We start from the raw sequence: 18697 nt of genomic DNA on the forward strand, positions 1-18697 counted from the left end.
CCCTTCACTTCCTGTCTCCTAGCTAAAATAGGAAAAGAGAGGAAATCCCTGCAAATTAAAGAAATCTCTTGGGGCCCTCAGATCACCAGAACTAGTATCACCATTGGTAGATTTGCCCTCTATTACTTTTCTGGGGACAACCCACAATTTGGGATGTTTTTTTACTTTTACTTTCAATGCTAATGGTAAACAGGACGCATAGAGAGGGTGAATCTCCCTAATGGGGGCACAGACAACAATAAAAATCTAATAGGTATTCTAATCCCTCTGATCTCTATTCAAAACTAAAAAAAAATTATTTATTTATACTTTAAATATTGACAGGGATCTGTTTGCATTTGACTAAACTTTAATATTTTATCTATGTAATAAGGTTGATAAAGTTTTGTATGGATAGACTGTATGTATTTGGCTTCGATTGTGTGACATAGAAGGACGTTTTTAAAGTTAGTTTGGGCATCAAATGGTCATGGAAACATGGGAACAAAAGTACTTATAATGAACACTTTTCATATCAAAAACCATTCCTAGACAAAGATTGGCATTTACCAAATGAACTGCTTAGCTAGTAGGCTGTAGACATGTGCAATTTGTTTAGTTATGGATTTGTGTTCGGACTAAATTCGGCATATTCGTTCAGTCGGGAGCATCAGAATTAATAAAAGATGAATGCGTAAGAAAATGAACTGTCAGAAAGAAAATACGAAAAAACGAAAAAAGATTCAACCTATGAGTTTAACAAATCAATTACATTCCGGTAATTTTACTTTTCGTATTTTCGTTCATTCCAACTATTCGTTATCACTGAATATAAATAAATTATGAATGAATGCGTTCGTATTCATATTTCTTTTGGATATATTCGGATTCATTGGATTTGTGGATGGGCAGTGTTAGTGTGTTATCTCTGGCCAATGAGCTTGTCCCTTAGTCCCTTGTGTGTTCTTCTGTGTCAAAGTGCATTCCATCCAGAGTCCAGACAGGGTGTGGTGGGCCTGTGGCACTGTTGGAATTGTGAGTCTCTTGTAACACATAAAGTGAGAGATAATTTATTAATTTCTAATTAAGCTTACTCTATTTCTGAGCCTGAAGGATACAGCCTGAATGCTGTATCAAATGAATGGAACGTAGCGAATACGAATGCATTTGAAGTTACGAATTATCCGAAGTAACATATGCCGCATCTAAGCAAATGGAATGGAATGAATATGAATGCATCCGAAGTTACGGATGACCTGAAGTAACGAATTCTGATCATAACAAATTATCCGATAAACAAAAAAAATAAAACGAAAATGAAACAAAACAAAATTTTTGGTAGTGCACATGTCTAGTAGGCTGCGTTTGATGTCACAAGGTTAGGAGAGTCCTTTTTTTGTTTTTCATATGGCAGCAGTAGTTGCATGCATACCACAATCCAACAGAACATCTACTGTCAGGACCCTGGTGGTGTTTGATCATTCCTGCTCCTCTTCTCTGGTATTTTTACTGCACACTGTCATCTACAGCATGCAGTTGAACAGACAATGCATTCTGTATGGAACTACTATTACCCAGTACACCATATTAGTTAGTTTGTAGCCGATGATTTTTACAAGTGTCACTAATCATTTCTAAGCAACAGTGGAAATATTTGCTATATAAAATACACTGTTATATGAGAAGGCTTTTATTTTGTAGCTGATGTAAAGTGGATTTTTCTATATGTTTTATTGGTGCAAGTGCTGCCTAAAGATCTGTTCATTTGTGATTGTTGGTAGGTACCCTTCGGAGGATTTAGGTTAATTCAGTGCAAAACCAGATTGCGTTCCTTGTAGTACTTTCTGAGGGCACTGTCCACATTAACTTTAAACATCATCAAAAAGTATTTTAAGCTGTTTAGAAATAAGTTAGCTGTTGTGGGTATGTGGAGACTAAATTAAAGTGTGTTGCCAATACACACCATTATCTCAACTTTTTTAGCAGCAAGTCCCGTTGTGGAATTTATTAGTACTCTATCTAATCTAAAAACTCCTTTTTTTAGTTTTGGCTAGGGTAGGGAAACGGTAATGTATACATCTGGGCAATTTTTTTTTTTCCTCCAGCAGCAGTGAAAATCAACAAAGCAGCTTTTGCTACAATACTCAGCTTCAATCCAGAGTGCACAAAGTACAGAATGGACCAACCCCATTAGAGGGCGTCACGGCAGCTCTCTGAACGCACAATGTAATGACTTAGAGAGTGATGCTCAGATCATTAGGTCAGCACTGCTCTCTAAATCATTGAGGACCATCCAGGGTCAGGAAAGAGCACCCTGCACATCATGTGACTAGCCTAAATACAAAATTAAGTATATATAATAAAGCATATAATTCATGGGGGAGGGGGAATTCTTGTAAAATGATATTTTGCTGTCTTTGTCTCTTTCCGAAGATATTCCTGAGGACACAACAGGAAGTGAAAGGAAATCTCTGAAAAGAAGAAAAATCCCCCATCCCATCAATACATGTGTCGGTGATAATGGTCACCAGGGCAAATAGATTGAATCACCCCAGTATGGTGGCAGACAGCAATAAAAATTTGGAAGAGGGTTCAAATAATCCTTACTTACTCTATCAAAAACAAAAAGAATCAAATACAATTTTTTTTTTCTTAGCTAAACATATACTTTAAAGACAAAATAGAACCTTACTGATTTCTGAACTAAACGTTGAATTAAGGATTAGGTCATTTTGTCATGCATATGTCACCCAAAGCAAACTAAATTTAAAAAAATATTTGATTGGCAGGACGTTTGCTTCCTTCACCCACTTTGCTCTAAACCTTTCCTTCTTCCTTTGCACCATTTACATGCTAAATATATAATGAAAAATAAAAATAAAACATTCAAACATTATTTTTTTTATCTGCAGTATGGTTCTTGTGATACTCCCAATGATTCAAATAATTTTGTTCTCTCTAGACTGTCAAAGCACCTTGCTGGAAATTTCCCTTCCATGAACAGAAAGAAAGAGCTCAAAGGTGGGTACTGCAAAAATCATACAAGACTGCGTTATGTTCAATAGCAGCCCCAGCCAGAAATACAAAGCCAGTCATACTGCCCGTAAAGGGGATCAAATGAAATCCCAAGCTAACCAGATATTACATTTGCTGATGTGCTAATTCTTGAAGCATTCTCAGTTACCACAAATTAATGTTAATGTCTACATGATATAGTCACATCCTTACTATAACAGTGAAAGAACAATCTAAGAGAAAAAAAAAAGCCTGGATAATCTATAAGAGGAAATCCACCCTGTTCATTATTGTTTGAAATAATATATATATATATATATATATATATATATATATATATATATATATATATATATATATATATATATATATATGAAGGATCCTTCAGCTAACCCTTAAGTAAAATGTAATTTTAGTTGTCCTGTAAAATAAATATGAAAAATAAGAGTCGGCAATTATAATTGTAACTTCTCTTAAACAAAGAAAAACAGAAAGGACAGCAAACAACTGGAACTAGAAGCAAAAGAATAGGGTAGAGCATGGTCTAAAGCCTGAGAAGTAGTGCTGACTGAGAAATCAAAAAGCCTGATAAATTGTAGGTAATCAGCAGTGATCCCAGATGGAAGCCCAAAGAAAGGGATAAAAAAGAAACAAAAAAGCCAAGTAATTTAGCAAGCAGATGTCAAGAAGGATTTTTATTGAACACACCAGAGGTTTTTCCGTGTCCCTGTGAGTTGGCCTTAGAACTGATTTCCTACAGTTTTTCTTACATACATCTGTTTTCCGGCATGCATAGTCTCTGTTAGTAAATTCCCTGACACATGGCGGCAGTTCATTATTTTCAGTGTGGCACTTGGAAGCACTTGTGTTATCTATAACGTCTGAGCTCACATCACCAAAATCCTCCTCCACGCTGCTTTGCCTGGTGAGGGTTTTCCTGCGTGTCAACATTTGCTTTGGGTCTCTAGAACATACGTTATTTGGCTGGGGCTCATGTGTGGCATTTCTAGCAATGGTGCTGCAGCCTTTCCTGAAATGGTAACGGGCTTCTTCTTCTTCACTTCCGCAATCCAAGCCGCTGTCTGGGCTCCTGGAGAGAGGTCCAAGCTTGCTCCCTTCACATGTAAAATCATCTGAATATGGAGCGGCCCCATTAAACCTACACTTAGAGAAATGCCATGGGCTCTGGTGCCGCCCATCTTGACTACTAGCCCTTGGCACCCTATTTGTTCTAGCTACGTTTCCTCTGGCTCTATAAGCCTTGCCTACAGAATGCCCTCTGTGCAAGAGCTCTGAGTGTTCTCCACTTTCTTCCTCTGCAACTTCAGGAATACTGAACAGTTTTTTACTGTGAGGATGCTGAGGGGAAAAGTCCAGCTGTTCCTTTAAAGCAGGTTCTGTGGCCTTAGTCTTAGAACACTGCACAAGTCATAGACAATACGAAAAAATAGAATGGACCAACAACAATAATAGAAAAACACAAGATCCAACAAGTGCAGTAAAATAAAAAAAAGACAATAACATGGAAAGAGAAGTAGAGGAAGAGAAAGAAAAAAAATAAAGAGAGGGTTAGTTTTTAGAGGCAATGGAAAACATAAGGCATGCGAGTTTACTCTGTGAAGGAAAGGTTCATGCTCTGAATGGGAATCTGTGAAAATAAAGACATGATTAGGAGCTTGGCTGGTGTCAGAGAAAACATAAGATCAGTACAAACAATGAGAGCTTGGCATATCAGTGCTATAGTAAGAATAGGACCATGCAGGGGGTTGATGCTGCACACAGACAGCCAATGTGACGCTTAGATGCAGCACACATCAGATGATACCAGTTAATGGCTGTTAAGTCATAGGGCTGCTGCTGTCAGAGTTAACTCAGTTATAGATGCAAAACAAGTCTCATATAGTACATCACAAGGATTAGGACCATTGTGCAGTGATATCCATTTACAATGCATGTAGTCATTGCTTGGCCTTTACATGATTTTTTAAGTGGATATCTCTGTGTTTAATGCATGCTGGTTACAATGAAATCTAGCAGGTTAGAAAGGACACTTGTTAAGTCATGGAATTTCTGCAGTGCCATCAGTTCAGCCATTGAGGTGGAACAAACCAATACTTTTCATTCAACCTGAAGCAGGGTATCACCGAAAGCATTGTTTAATAGAAAGGATCATTACAATATACAGTAAATAACACATCTTCAGTAGATTTCAAAACCGACGTAAATGTTTGTCACAATAGACTATAAATAATGTATTCCAGACACAATAATTTTTGTTCTGCTGTCCCAAAATTTTATGTTTTTATTTTTATTTTTTCAGCAGTCTGTGGTGACTGTCTCGAGTTGATGTAATCTACAACTAAAAGTTAAAGAGGCTGACAGTCCTTCTACTCTTAGGCTTGTAGTCAATACATAATTTTTCGTTTTGCGTGGAATTCCTATTGACATTTTATCATAAAGCTCTGTAAATCATTTTTTACATTTTGAATATCGTTCTCTTAGCAGGAATGAGCAGGCAAACATAGTACAAAGATAAATAGTTGTAGTCAGTCATCTTTTACACATGATGTAAGGGTGACCTACATAGAACTGAGCTTTACCAATTAAAAAGAAAAGCTCAAGTAAACACACCCTATATTTTCTAGGTTCAGTGCCAACTCATCTTGCATCAGCTCACTAAATTAAGAAACCAAATGTTTAATGAATCCTGCAGTTTCTAACCCCTAATGAAAACCTTTTTTGTCTTTGGATTTTTTACAGATTCACTCCAGACAAAACTTGCGTGCCTTAGTTTATATGCAAAGCTGTTTCTTGACCCCCTTTTCCATTTTTTATATCAACCACTTCATGTTCCTGTGGTTTCGGGGGCATGCTTTTGCACACTGCATTTGAGCCATCAGCTTTATTTAGCAAATAGGAGACCAGCCGCACATACGCTGTGCGACAGAATTAGGGTTATACCAAATGGAAAGGCACCTCTAGGCCGGTATTCTCTATATACATAGCTGGAGGTGCATGCATAACTGGAATAAAACTTTCTTTTGTGTAAAAGGTCGCCTGTGTAAAAGTCGCCTGCTGACAAGTCACTAGCGCGACTTGTCAGGCGACTTGTCAGCCTGACAAGTCGCGCTCCCTCGCGGTCCATTGACTACTACAGGACCCATTCTAATAGGAGCGACACAAATCGCCCTGACTTAGAAAAAGGGTCCTCTGCTACTTCGGGGCGACCTCGGAGCGACTTGCATAGACTTCCATTATGTGAAGTTCATGCAAGTCGCTCCGAAGTCGTGGTGCATGGGAATGCACAAGTCGCCCCCGAAGTAGTACAGAGTTGTGCCGCCCCAGTGTGAACCGAGCCTAAAACACTTTACCATAAAAAAGCAAGGTCAGGGGGAAGCAAAGGGTAGGTAAATAAATATGGTGAGGATTGCTAATAACAAAAGTTAAATAATTTGGTTTTAAATGCTCTACAACAAGCAATTAGACTATACATTATAGATTTATATAAATTATGTATATTATCCTTCATATTATTGCTTTTATCTGGCACCTGTAAGACATTTCAACCAACGACCTCTCTGCAAAAAAATGTTCTGAATTTCTGGAAGTTTTCTAATTTTATGTACTCAACAGCAAGTCACATAAAAATAAAAAGCTAGAGTGAAGTAGACATTGACAGTGACCAAAGGGTCATGATACACATGAAAATCATTATCCTTAAGGGTCCTTTCACACGGCCGCTCCGTGTGTCCGCAAATCATCCCATCCGTTTGCAGATGATTTGCGGACATAATGTAAGTGAATGGCATTGCGGATGTCAGCGGAATACCATCCGCTGACATCCGATTTTCCTTCTTTCAGTTCTGTTCCGTTTTTTCAAATGGAACAGAACCCTATTTTTTCATCCGTGAAAAAAACGGAAAGGAAGGAAAATCGGATGTCAGCGGTGTCATCCGCTGACATCCGCAATGCCATATACTTACATTATATCCGCATATCATCCGCAAAGGGATGGGATGATATGCGGGCACACGGAGCGGATGACAAAAAAAAAAAAAAGTCCCGCAGCGGACTTAAGCAGCGGTGCGGCCGTGTGAAAGGACCCTAAGTCAAGTTTTCCTATTGCTACTGTACATTATTCAACTAAACAATCACTGGCCAGTGGTGCTGGGAGTCACATGTTGCTCTCGTTGACCATTCATGGGTCTTTAAACAGCTACTTAGCAAGTGCTCAGTACAGATCTGCTTCATATGTCTTCGTCTATCACTATCCCTAATAGGAAGCTAAATATAGATGCCCTCCCCTAAATGGTATTGATTTGTTACAGTATGGAACAATGACAATATTTTTAAATGCTGTTTTGCATACAATAATCTGTTGCATGCACACTAGCATTTTTTAAAGCTCCTAGAAGCTGTTATTAGCATTTCCTTTCTGCTCCTAGAAGCTAAATAGTGTTAAATTATGCAGTTTATTTACTAAAACTTGAGAGTGCAAAATTAGTCACATTTTTGCATAGAAACCAATTTACTTCTAACCTCAGCTTGTTCAATTAGGCTTTGGCAATAAAACCTGAAAGCTGCATAATTGTGACTAATTTTGCACTCGCTAGCTTTAGTAAATAAACCCCTATGTGTCGATGTACACTACTTTAGGCTATTAGCATTTTTTGAGCTTCAGCGTCTAGAAGCAGAAAAAAAAATTGTTTATGTAGAGATTTTTGGAGCTTTTTTCCCCAGCAGAAAAAAATGCCAAATGCTCCTAAACACTCTGAAATGCTTCTAACTGATTCTAAATGCTACTAAAATGCTTTTTGTGAGCTTTTTTTTTCCTTCATGTACTGCAAATATGCTAATAAAATGCTAGTTCTCCTTAAATGCTCCTAAAAGCTGTATTATAGTTAGTTATTCTGGTAAAAATAGTATATTTAGTATATATCTGATAAATATAATATAAAATACCATAATAGAAAAAGGATTGAAGAACAAGCAGAAATTACCTAACACAACCACTTGGTGGTGCCCCAATACACTGAAAAATAATTACATGTATCAGGGATGCTCTAAACCTTATATAGAGGATGTTGGCTCCCATAAACCTAAACAGCCCTTTTCTGAGCAGTTTATTTAATGAATAAAATACAGCAGCATTCAAAAGCCATTTAAATACATTTCTGAACAAAACAATATTGTAGTTCTGTTGATGCTATTTGTATCACAGGAAGGCTTTTTCCCCAAACCTTGCTACATGTGTTACATTTTCCTTTATTCCCTTCCATTTAAAAGAGTTAAACTGCAATTGTAGATTAGTTATTACTGTTGCTTTCCAGTTCGTCATTGGAATGGCAAGTTTGTCAAGTACAACAACTTTCTCATTCTATAAAAGGCCTTTTTTATTAAGATAATATTATTGGAAAAAATGTTTGGTCTATTTTGTCAATACTGTATTTTCTGGCGTATAAGACTACTTTTGAACCTCAAAAAAATCCCCCAAAAATGGGGGGTCGTCTTATACGCCGAGTATAATATCTCCAAGGTAACCTAAGTATAAGTATTACCGGTAGATGAAAATTAGGGGGGTCGCCTTATACCCCCAGTCGTCTTATACGCCAGAAATTAAAAGTAAATTATCATCCACTGTATTCTATATAAACAGTGTTAAACAGAAATCTGTGTTTTAGAGCTGCAGATCTTATGTACATTATTTATTATTTATTAGGTGGTTAACGGGAACTGTCAAATTATCATTAAAAATGTAATACTCTAATAGGTTGTGAATCTAACCCTAAGTGAGAAACAAAACAAAGAGAAAGAGTGAAGTACTACTCCGAAGGTCAGCAGAAAGAATTATTTAAATGTTAGCATGCCAATAGTCTATAGCAGCTTTTCACAACCTTTACAATACAGAGGAACCCTTATAAAAAAATTTCCAATCTCAGGAAACCCCTGCTAAAAATGACTATATCTACAACTCTTGACACATTAGCGTGATGATCACTGGGAAGAATGTGCCTTACACTTATGGTCATTAGGAAGAATTCCCCTCTTACAGACAGCTAAAAATATCAATGATGTCAGTGGGAACTTATCTGAGAGGCAAACATTTCTCATTGCTCAAGGAACCCCTAGCAACCTCTGAAGGAACCTTGAGGTTCCATGGAACCCTGGCTGAGAAACCCTGGTCTACAGTTTGAGCAAAAATAACTAGCCACCCCAAGAGGGATCTAGATAGAGAGCCTTCTTTGCAATTAAAGCCTGATATAATTATAGTTTTGGAACCACACCTAAGGGGTTAGAACCACCCTGAATTGCATTAGGTCTGTTTTCCAAAACTGACATTTTCTTTGACACAGAAATGATGTATGTATTTCCAGTATTTCCTTGGCTCCCGCATTATACATTACTTTACATAGCATATATATCCCAAACAATCACATCAATCTATATTGATATCTATAGATAAGAAGCTGACAATCCAACATTCCTTCCACACCTAAATGCAACTAAGATTACATGGAAGGAAGCCAATAAACTTGGCAATATGTTTTCAGATAATGGAAGGAAACTTAACACACAGAAAAAAATTAACAAAGGTGGGCATACACAGTCCACACAGTCCACACAGAAATGTGTGACCATGACCCAGAACTGCAAGGCAAAAGCGCTTATTACTTAGCCACCATATAAAAGAAACACAACATGGTTCACTGAAAAAAAAAAAAAAAAAAGATGGTGAATTGAAAAAGTGGTGAGTGAAGGATTTCAGATTCCAAATAAAATTGCAAAAACAGCCTTCATGATTAGGTAGGTTACATAAAAATATAATATTCAACTGAAATCCTATTGTAAAAGCATCAAAACAATCTATATTAACATCAGTGGACTGCAGCGGGAATAGGGTGAATACATGACCCATTAGAACAGTGGCTCACAAATGTGTGGATACAGATGTCAGTCATAGAGTCTACCTCTTTGTAAGCTTACAGCCCTACTGATATAAATTATGCATGTACAGTATATTATTTAAACTACTGTATATGTTCATTATGCTATTTAAACCACTGTATGCAGAGATTACAACAAGTGAGAATACATCAAAAGATAGCTTCAGTTTAGAAGTATTTTTACTTCAAAATTGATTGTCAGGGTAGGTTATCAGCTCACAGCCTAAAGTAGGACTGTCAAGCTATAGACAATTAAATATCTTCATATTCTTAGAAGCAGTAAATGAGTTTTAAAACAAGCCTGCACTGCTCTTTAGCTGCAGCCACTGTGGAGCTTTCAGTCTCATTTGTTTTGTTTTGAGAGTGCACCTAATGTGTACCTAGGACAACTGTGGCCTCTTCTTCAATACTCCTTTTGACAAAAAACAATAAGCATCTTTAAATTTGGGTGATCAGGTTTTGTCAAACTTGTGGGAGCCCACTTTCATTAAGCCTGCTTCATGCAAAAATACAGTTTTTATTTTCCACTAACAAGACATCTTTACAGCTGCCAATTAAAAGCAAGCTCCACCTATCTGCATATAGGTTTTTTGTGCATGCATGATAAACTAAGATCCTTACCTTATACGTGCTACTCATTGTCCATTCAGAAAGTTACTTTTGTCAAGTACAAGCTTGGTAAGCAGTAATGTGTGTATGTACAGTACTGTGCAAATGTTTTAGGCAGGTGTGAAGAAATGTTGTAAAGTAAGAATGCTTTCAAAAATATATATTTTATTTGTTCATTTTTATCAGTTTACAAAATGCAAAGTGATTTATCAGAAGGAAAATCAAAATCTAAAGCAAATCAATATTTGGTGTGACTACTCTTTGGCTTCAAACCAGAATTAGTTCTTACACTTGCACACTTTGTACACTTGCACAAAGTCAGGGATTTTGTAGGATTAGAGTCAGGTGTATGATTAACCAATTATACCAAGCAGGTGTTGATGATTATCAATTTCATATGTAGGTTGAAACACAGTCATTAAATGAAATAGAAACAGCAGTGTAGCAGGCTTAAATCTGGGTGAGGAACAGCCAAACTCTGCTAATGAGGTGAGGTTGTGTTAGACAGTTTCATGTCACAGACTTAGCACAGCAACAAGACACAAGGTAATTATAATGCATCAGCAAGGTCTCTCCCAGGCAATGATTTCAAAGCAGACTGGGGTTTCAAGATCTGCTGCTCAAGCTCTTTTGAAGAAGCACAAAGAAACAGGCAATAATGAGGACTGTAGATGCAGTGGTCGGCCAAGGAAATTTAGACACATCATGCTTAATTCCCTTTAACCTTTAGAAGATTTCTAGCAGTGCAATCAGCACAGGCCTGACAGAAACCAGTGGAAGCCAGGTACATCCATCTACTGTCAAGAGAAGTCTGGCCAGAAGTGGTCTTCATGGAAGAATTGTCATGTAAACAAGGCTAAGCAGGTCTCTGGACTGATGAGACAAAATTTGAATTGGGGAGTTTGTACCCCGAAGGGCTGGAGAGCGGTACAGTAATGAGTGTCTGCAGGCAATAGTGAAGCATGATGGAGTTTCCTTGCAAGTTTGAGGCTGCATTTTTGCAAATGTAGTTGGAGATTTGGTCAGGATCAATGGTGTCCTCAATACTGAGAAATACAGGCAGATACTTATCCATCATGCCTTACCATCAGGGAGGCATGCGATTGGCCCCAAATGTATTCTGCAGCAGGACAACAATCCCAAGCATGCAGCAAATATCATTAAGAGCTATCAATATCATCGTCAGTGTAAAGAAGAACAAGTAGTCCTGGAAGTGATGGTTTGGTCCCTAGAGAGCCCTGATCTCAACATCATTGAATCTGTCTGGGATTACATGAAGAGAAAAAAGTACTTTAGGCATCCTACATCCCCAGAAGATCTCTGGTTAGTTCCCCAAGATGTTTGGAACAACCTACCTACTGAGTTCCTTCAAAAATTCTGTGCAAGTAGAAGAATTGATGGGCAAAGGGTGGTCACGCCAATTATTGATTTCATTTGGATTTCTCTTCTATTCATTTACTTTCCATTTTGTTAATTGATAAAAAAAAAAAAAAAAAACTAATAACACTTCTTTTTCTAAAAGCATTTTTAATTTACAGCATTTTCAACACCTGCCTAAAACTTTTGCACAGTAGTATAAAAAATGCAAAATTCCTACTGAAGTGCTATTTGTATAACCTCTACTCTTTTTGTAAAAACTTTAACTGTTAATCTCAGTTTCTAAAACCTGAAAAAGACCTTTTGATCTAGGAGACACTGTGAACTTAATACGCAGCAAAGCAGCAGATCAGGTCATTAATTTTTTGACCAACCCTAGCTATTTAAACTGTGTTCCCTAAATACTGAACATAGAAGTTGCCTTTAGATGCCATTCTCTTACCTTAAGGGTGTTATGAGAGGTTACACTTCGCCTTCTGCCTCCATCTTCAAGCTGCATTTCTGAGTAAAGCTCCTCTTCATCTTCTTCCAAGATGTCAGATAAATCTGAGCCTCTGCTGCTTTCAGTATGGTAATCATCACCGGGACAATAGTGTGGCTAATCACATGATAAAAACAAAAGTGCATACCAGTCAATAATCCTAGTTAAAGAAATGGAAGGACAAAGAGAACATCAAAGCAGCTAGAAAAGCAAATGCATTTTTTGCCAACAGGTCTGTAACGTTGCTATTTGGCTAAAAATAAATAAGATATTAAAGAAAAGTCCTCTACAAACAAAAAAGGGTGCATTACAGTATGTAGTGCTGACCTGAAGAGAGCACTGTGCTGCTTTTTCAGGCATGCAGGAACTCGTTAGGGACTACGTTTTCCCCTGGGCTCCAGGAGGCCATCTTGGAAAAGGCAGTGTCTGTATTAACCTCCAACGAGATTTGGATGGCCATTTTGGCATGGTTGTGATTTATGTGCCCACCATTTTTTAGGGAATGCTCTCATGGGAAGAAAGCAGAGAGGCAACACCATCATCTAACAGCATAGAGGAATGAACCTGGCTGTCCCTTGCAGGAAACGGGTCTGCCCCACTGTTAAGGAATGCTTTTCTGCATGGGACATGAGATGAAGAGAGAGAAAAATTATGTAGCACTGAGAGGACACACATGTATGCTCATTTTGGGAGGCCCCAAGCATGTAGTTGGAAAATTAAGATGGGAGATCCTATCTGACAGGTTACTATGCACCAATAACGTGAGTACCGCAGCACCTCTCCTGTGACACCTACAGTGGGAACACCATTGGAGTGTTTATGTAAGTATGGCTGTACAAAAAATAAAGGAACAGAGCGCACACCGCCCTAGTGTAACACCATTTATTTGAAGTTAATAGAAGCCATAAAAACAGGAATTCACAAACAGATAGGAAGTCATGCATGGAAATAAATATCCCCCGATAATGTTTGCAGGGTACTCTCCTCCTTACCTCGGCGGCTCAGCTGTTCGTCCTACACTGGTAAGTGAGTATCGTACGGCTAAGCCAACCGCCTCGGATGACTCAAGGAGACTCGATGTGGTGCGCCTGCGCACGGTCCAGCCGCCGCCGCACACTCTCCAAGAGCCGGATGCTATAGCCGCTCAGAGAAGCTGACAATGCAGTTATGCAGAGGGAGGCTCCCCGATCGGGACCCAGAACATGACTTGCATGGGGTTGCTAAGGACAACATTTCGGAGGCGTGGCCTCCTTCTTTAGGTCTCAACACCCCAGGCCACTAGCTGGAGGTGTTACCACATATTGCAGCTAGGGGTTGCCTACAAGTAGGGTTGGCAGTTAACTAAAGTATTCAAGGTAAAGTCAATAGAACAGGGAGGGATAAGCAGGAGAGTAGTAAAAATATAACACAATATGACTTGATACCTTTCTTTTATCCTGTCTGAGTGATATCATCCTCAAGAGAAGTTGTTCAGTGAGCATCTGCTAATTTCACTAGATATAGGATTGTGGCCAGATGTTGTCAAAAATGGCTAGATAGTGTGACTGTTATCTCATGACTATAGGCTGTAGATTTATTGGCCAGCTATAACACCAATATGTTAACTGCTTATGATTTAGAAAAATAAAATGTAATATAGTTGCAATGAGTGGTCATGTGAAGAAAAGTCTTATCCAGTGCTTAAATATACATAATAAGCAAGAGTAAAGAGTAAACTAGAACAGAAAATGTTACTTGGAATACAATTACCATATTATTATCCACTGTGACATGCAGCACTTAAATAACTGAGCTGTGCCCTTTAAAATGTAGGCCAATGTACTCTAGTTTCATTAATTTAATGTAATCTAAATTACATCTGCTCACACCTGTCACGTCAATCAATTCCCAGGAAATGAGGTTACTGTAATCTTTAATAAATGTCCAATCATACAAATAATGCTAGGAGAATCAGGTTTACATATACAATACAGCAATTACACTACCCCATGTGTACAGTTGATTGTCAAAAATCTTCTGATTGAAATATATCATGATGTAGTGATTGATCACAACTTAAAATCCTGACAAATGTTAAATATTACTAATTGAATTACACATTTATTACTGTAATAATTTTCCACCAATTAAATTGTATCATGTTCCCAGTTGCTTATCCTAGATAAATGTTTTAACAGACAGATGAAGAAGTGCAGATGTTTCACTCATTACAGCCCAATTAACTGTCTATCTGAGGCCTACATAATCATTTTTGCGACACAAGACCATGTAAACAGCTATTTTGTCTTTCATTATTAGCAGTATAAGTTAAGAAAACAGTGTCTGACTGACCATAATGTCTCTTTTGGACCAACATCATTAATGGCCCTTACAACTTGTTTGGGGTTTATCTGTATTCTTATACTTAAGAGTCATAAAGTTTATAAACCATTAGGGCCCCAGTCACAATGTTTTTTAATGAGGCTATTTAGATCAATGCAGTTTGGTTTGAAAAATTAGGTATGTTTGTTTTTCTGTGCATTTTCATGCGCTGTGATTCGCAATAGAATAATGAAAAAATATAAAAATGCTCTACATCACACTTTAAAAAAAAAAAAAATGAATTCCCTGCTTGAAGGTCAAAAATGTCCTACTAGTTGTTTTGCAATCCAAACCCCCTCCCAGATCTCTAACCCGACTCCTCTCACAATCCAAATCTCTTCTAATCCTGCTGAGAATAGTCAGAGCAAGAAGCCACACACAGGGGATGTGGCCAAGCCATGCTGTGTGTTTGTCTATGGATGCACACAGCCTGGCCCGAAGAGCGCCTGTATGGGTGCCCCCTCAGCATACGGCTTGAGGGGACACTGAACAGAAAAAGAAGCGCTAAACACCAACAGGGGACTCCAAATGGATGAAAACTAAAGCACAAAAACAGAAAATAACAGGGACTTTCAAATATGCACCACAGTTATTGACATAGAACAAATCTACAAATACAACAAATAAACATATATGAGAGGGCCAATATTAACTTTTACCGATATATCGGTATCGGCCCCGGAATTGCCGATATTACCGATATTCCAAATATTGCTCATGTAAGGGTAAAATGATGTCACATAGCATAATTCTGTTTAGAAATGTTATTGAATATGCCACTCACATATGTACAAAATATATAAGCAATTCCACATTAGCAGATCTGCATCTCTCACCCACTTGCCGTAAGTGATACCTGGGTGATAACGCTCCGTTCGCCATCCACTCAATAATGCTCCGTCCCTCACCCGTTCCATCTCCCACCCACCCGATACTGCTCCATCTCTCACCCACTTGCTTTAAGTGACACCCGGGTGATACCGCTCCGTGCGGCATACGATCTCGGAGGTTATGTGGTCACGGCGTGACCTCCGAGATCATATGCTGGACGGAGCGATATCACCCGGGTGTCACAGCAAGTGGGTGAGAGACGGAGCGGTATCGGGTGGGTTGGAGATGGAGCGGGTGAGGGACGGAGCGGTATTGAGTGGATGCCGAATAGAGCGGTATCACCCGGATATCACTTTTGGCAAGTGGGTGAGAGATGCAGATCTGCTAATGTGGAATTGCTTATATCTTTTGTACATATGTGAGTGGCATATTCAATAACATTTCTAAATGGAATTATGCTATGTGACATCATTTTACCCTTACATGAGCATCACCACCTAATGGTTGGAGGAGGAGAATAGTCTCGGACCTTGACATAGGATGTACAAAATATCGGCTCATATCGGCCGATACCGATACGTTGTGACCAATATATCGGTATTGGTATTGGCCCTGAAAAAAAAACATATCGGTCTATCCCTAATATATATATATATATATATAGTAAACAGTAAATAAACACATATCAAACCTCCTATATATTTGACCATATATCAAACAAAAAAAATATATATTTTCTTTTAGCTTAGGGAATGCAGTGAAAATTCGCTTTTCACTACCCAATCAATTGCAAGCAAACAAAAAAAACAAAAAAACTGTATTTTTGTCAGCAGAGCATTACCTCATTCACAAAGCTAAGGGAAAATTCCCTTTGCAAAGTAAACAGCCTCTTTGTCTTTAGTAATTCAACTCTTTGGTGTCTCCAACTGTGCCAGCATAAATTCCCTGCTACCTCAATTACCTGTAGAAGAGGGGGAGGGGAGTCCGAGAGGAGCAGTACATGAAGAAAACTCTGGTATTCACTTGTATATGCCCCAAGAAAGAACCAATGTGCATGTTTAAAAAAACATCACTATACAGGATAGAAAGGTATGACTGGAGAGCCTGCAATTGTTCTCTAGTGTATGCATGCATATTCTTAAAAGCACATGTTACAACATTATTACTTCCAAAGTACCTTAAGCAAAATGATTGTGCTTATACCAACATCCTAGAAAGTATAAAGCAACCAATTACTAATAATAAGGACAAATCCATAGTAGCTATCAGTAACCACAATGTGTGGTGGGGAGGGGGAAGGAGGATGATCACTTTTTCATATTTTGTACTCACCTGTTTCCCAAGCTCTGAGCCTTTTAGAAACTCATCAACAGAAGCCCCTTTTCTTTTGATGTGCGGAGAGTCAAAACCATCCTCTTCATCATCTGAGTTAGCATAATGCATTGCATTGCTCCGTTCACTGAACAGGTTCCTCTTCTCATTCTGATTGTGGAAAAACACTCAAATGAGATAAACTTTAATATTACCAGCTTAGCCATTTCTTACCTCTTGCATAAGTGTTCAGTGAAAGAAATGTCATTTAAAATGTGCTTCTTTCAAAGTAATAGAATGTCTACATCTTTACCAGATTATAATACACAAAACCTAAAAGTAACAGAAAGAAAACCTGTGCTGAGAACAATACAGTAGCTTTCCATGCTGACTTCCTTCTGAAAATGCTAAGCGACTAGCTGTTTCTGGTTAGATCAAGTATAAAACAAATTACCGTAAGTCGGGGTAATGTCAGAAAGACTGATGTGTGTATTTTTCAAGATCATTCCCTCAAAAAGAATGAAGTTATTAGATCAGTAAGACTGCCTCGAAACTAGCATCTTCAGAGGGATAAGTTACCCATGACAGCTAGAAATGTTCTGAACATGTGTAAGTCAGAGCTTGGGGGGGTAACCAGATTCATTTAAGGTAGATGCTGATAGACACCATTTGCAGTTGGCTGTGACATGATAGGTCTCCTCATCATGCCTGCCTAGCATCGCCTTGAGTTGGGGGTTGGTGGGGGGAGCATTTGTTCTGTCTTCTGGGACAGAACAAATAATGTGTGTTGGGCTAGTTGCCCCAAATTGAGATACGCCTTCCTTCAGGAGCTCGCTTGAATCAGGATCTGCAGTCAGTGACAGGGGGGTGCTCCTTGGTCAAACCTGAAATCACAGAGCCTGTTTTCTCTTGATTTCACTCTTAGGGAACCCTGTCTTTCCCCAGGGACTTGCCTCTCCCATTATTATTATTATTATTCAGGATTTATATAGCGCCAACAGTTGGAGCAGCGCTTTACAATCTAAAGGAAGACAGTATAGTCACAACACAATAAAATACAACAGGGTTAAGAGGGCCCTGCTCATAAGAGCCTACATATAAATAACAAATAAATAAAATACCAAAATAATAAATATACAATCTAATAGGGTGGGGTAATTGGTCTAAAAGATTATAACTGTGGGAGATGAGCTGATGAAAGAGTTAAAAGTTCAGTTGTTAGCTGGAGGCATGATAAACTTCCCTGAAGAGATACGTTTTCAGGGATCTCCTAAAGGTGACCTGAGTAGGAGATAGCTGGACACATTGAGGTAGAGCATTCCAGAGGATAGGAGAGGCTCTGGAGAAGTCCTAGAGAGGAGCATGGGAAGAGGAGACAAGAGAGCTTGAGAGCAGAAGGTTTTTAGAGGATGGTTTGGGTGATATTTGGAGACCAGATTGGTGATGTAGCTCAGGGAAGAATTATGGATGGCTTTCTATGTTGTTGTTAGTATTTTGAATGTAATTCGCTGAGAAATCAGAAGCCAGTGGAGGGATTGGCAGAGAGGGGTGGCAGACACTAAGCGGCTGGTAAGATAGATGAGTCTGGCAGCAGCTAGCATGACAGACTGAAGAGAGGATAACCATATAGAGAGGTAGGCCCATGAGAAGGGAGCAGCAATAGTCAAGGTGAGAGATAACAAGGGAGTGAATGAGTAGCTTGATGGTTTAATGAGTTAAAAAGGGGCGAATTTTAGAGATGTTATGGAGGTGAAGTCTAAAAGCTTTTAATGGCAATTAGTTTTGGGGA

The 18697-nt window shown here is 38.5% G+C and overlaps 1 protein-coding gene across 16 annotated transcripts in view; it reads right to left on the reverse strand.

Annotated features, from left to right (window-relative positions):
- RIMBP2 (RIMS binding protein 2) overlaps positions 1-18697 on the reverse strand; it is an 855912-nt gene that overhangs the window by 102538 nt on the left and 734677 nt on the right. For 13 of the 16 annotated variants that reach the window (XM_082266906.1, XM_082266905.1, XM_082266904.1 and 10 more), the window contains 3 exons: positions 16930-17079; positions 12367-12522; positions 3703-4413 (listed from right to left, as the gene is read on the reverse strand). In XM_082266906.1, the coding sequence (XP_082123032.1) occupies positions 3703-4413; positions 12367-12522; positions 16930-17079 (1017 nt within the window). The remainder of the gene's footprint in view (positions 1-3702; positions 4414-12366; positions 12523-16929; positions 17080-18697) is intronic. The other 3 variants (XM_082266898.1, XM_082266901.1, XM_082266899.1) reach the window with 1 other exon arrangement.

The sequence above is a fragment of the Pelophylax lessonae genome, assembly GCF_965119305.1.
Source record: "Pelophylax lessonae genome assembly, chromosome: 1".
In the NCBI taxonomy this organism is placed as follows: domain Eukaryota; kingdom Metazoa; phylum Chordata; class Amphibia; order Anura; family Ranidae; genus Pelophylax; species Pelophylax lessonae.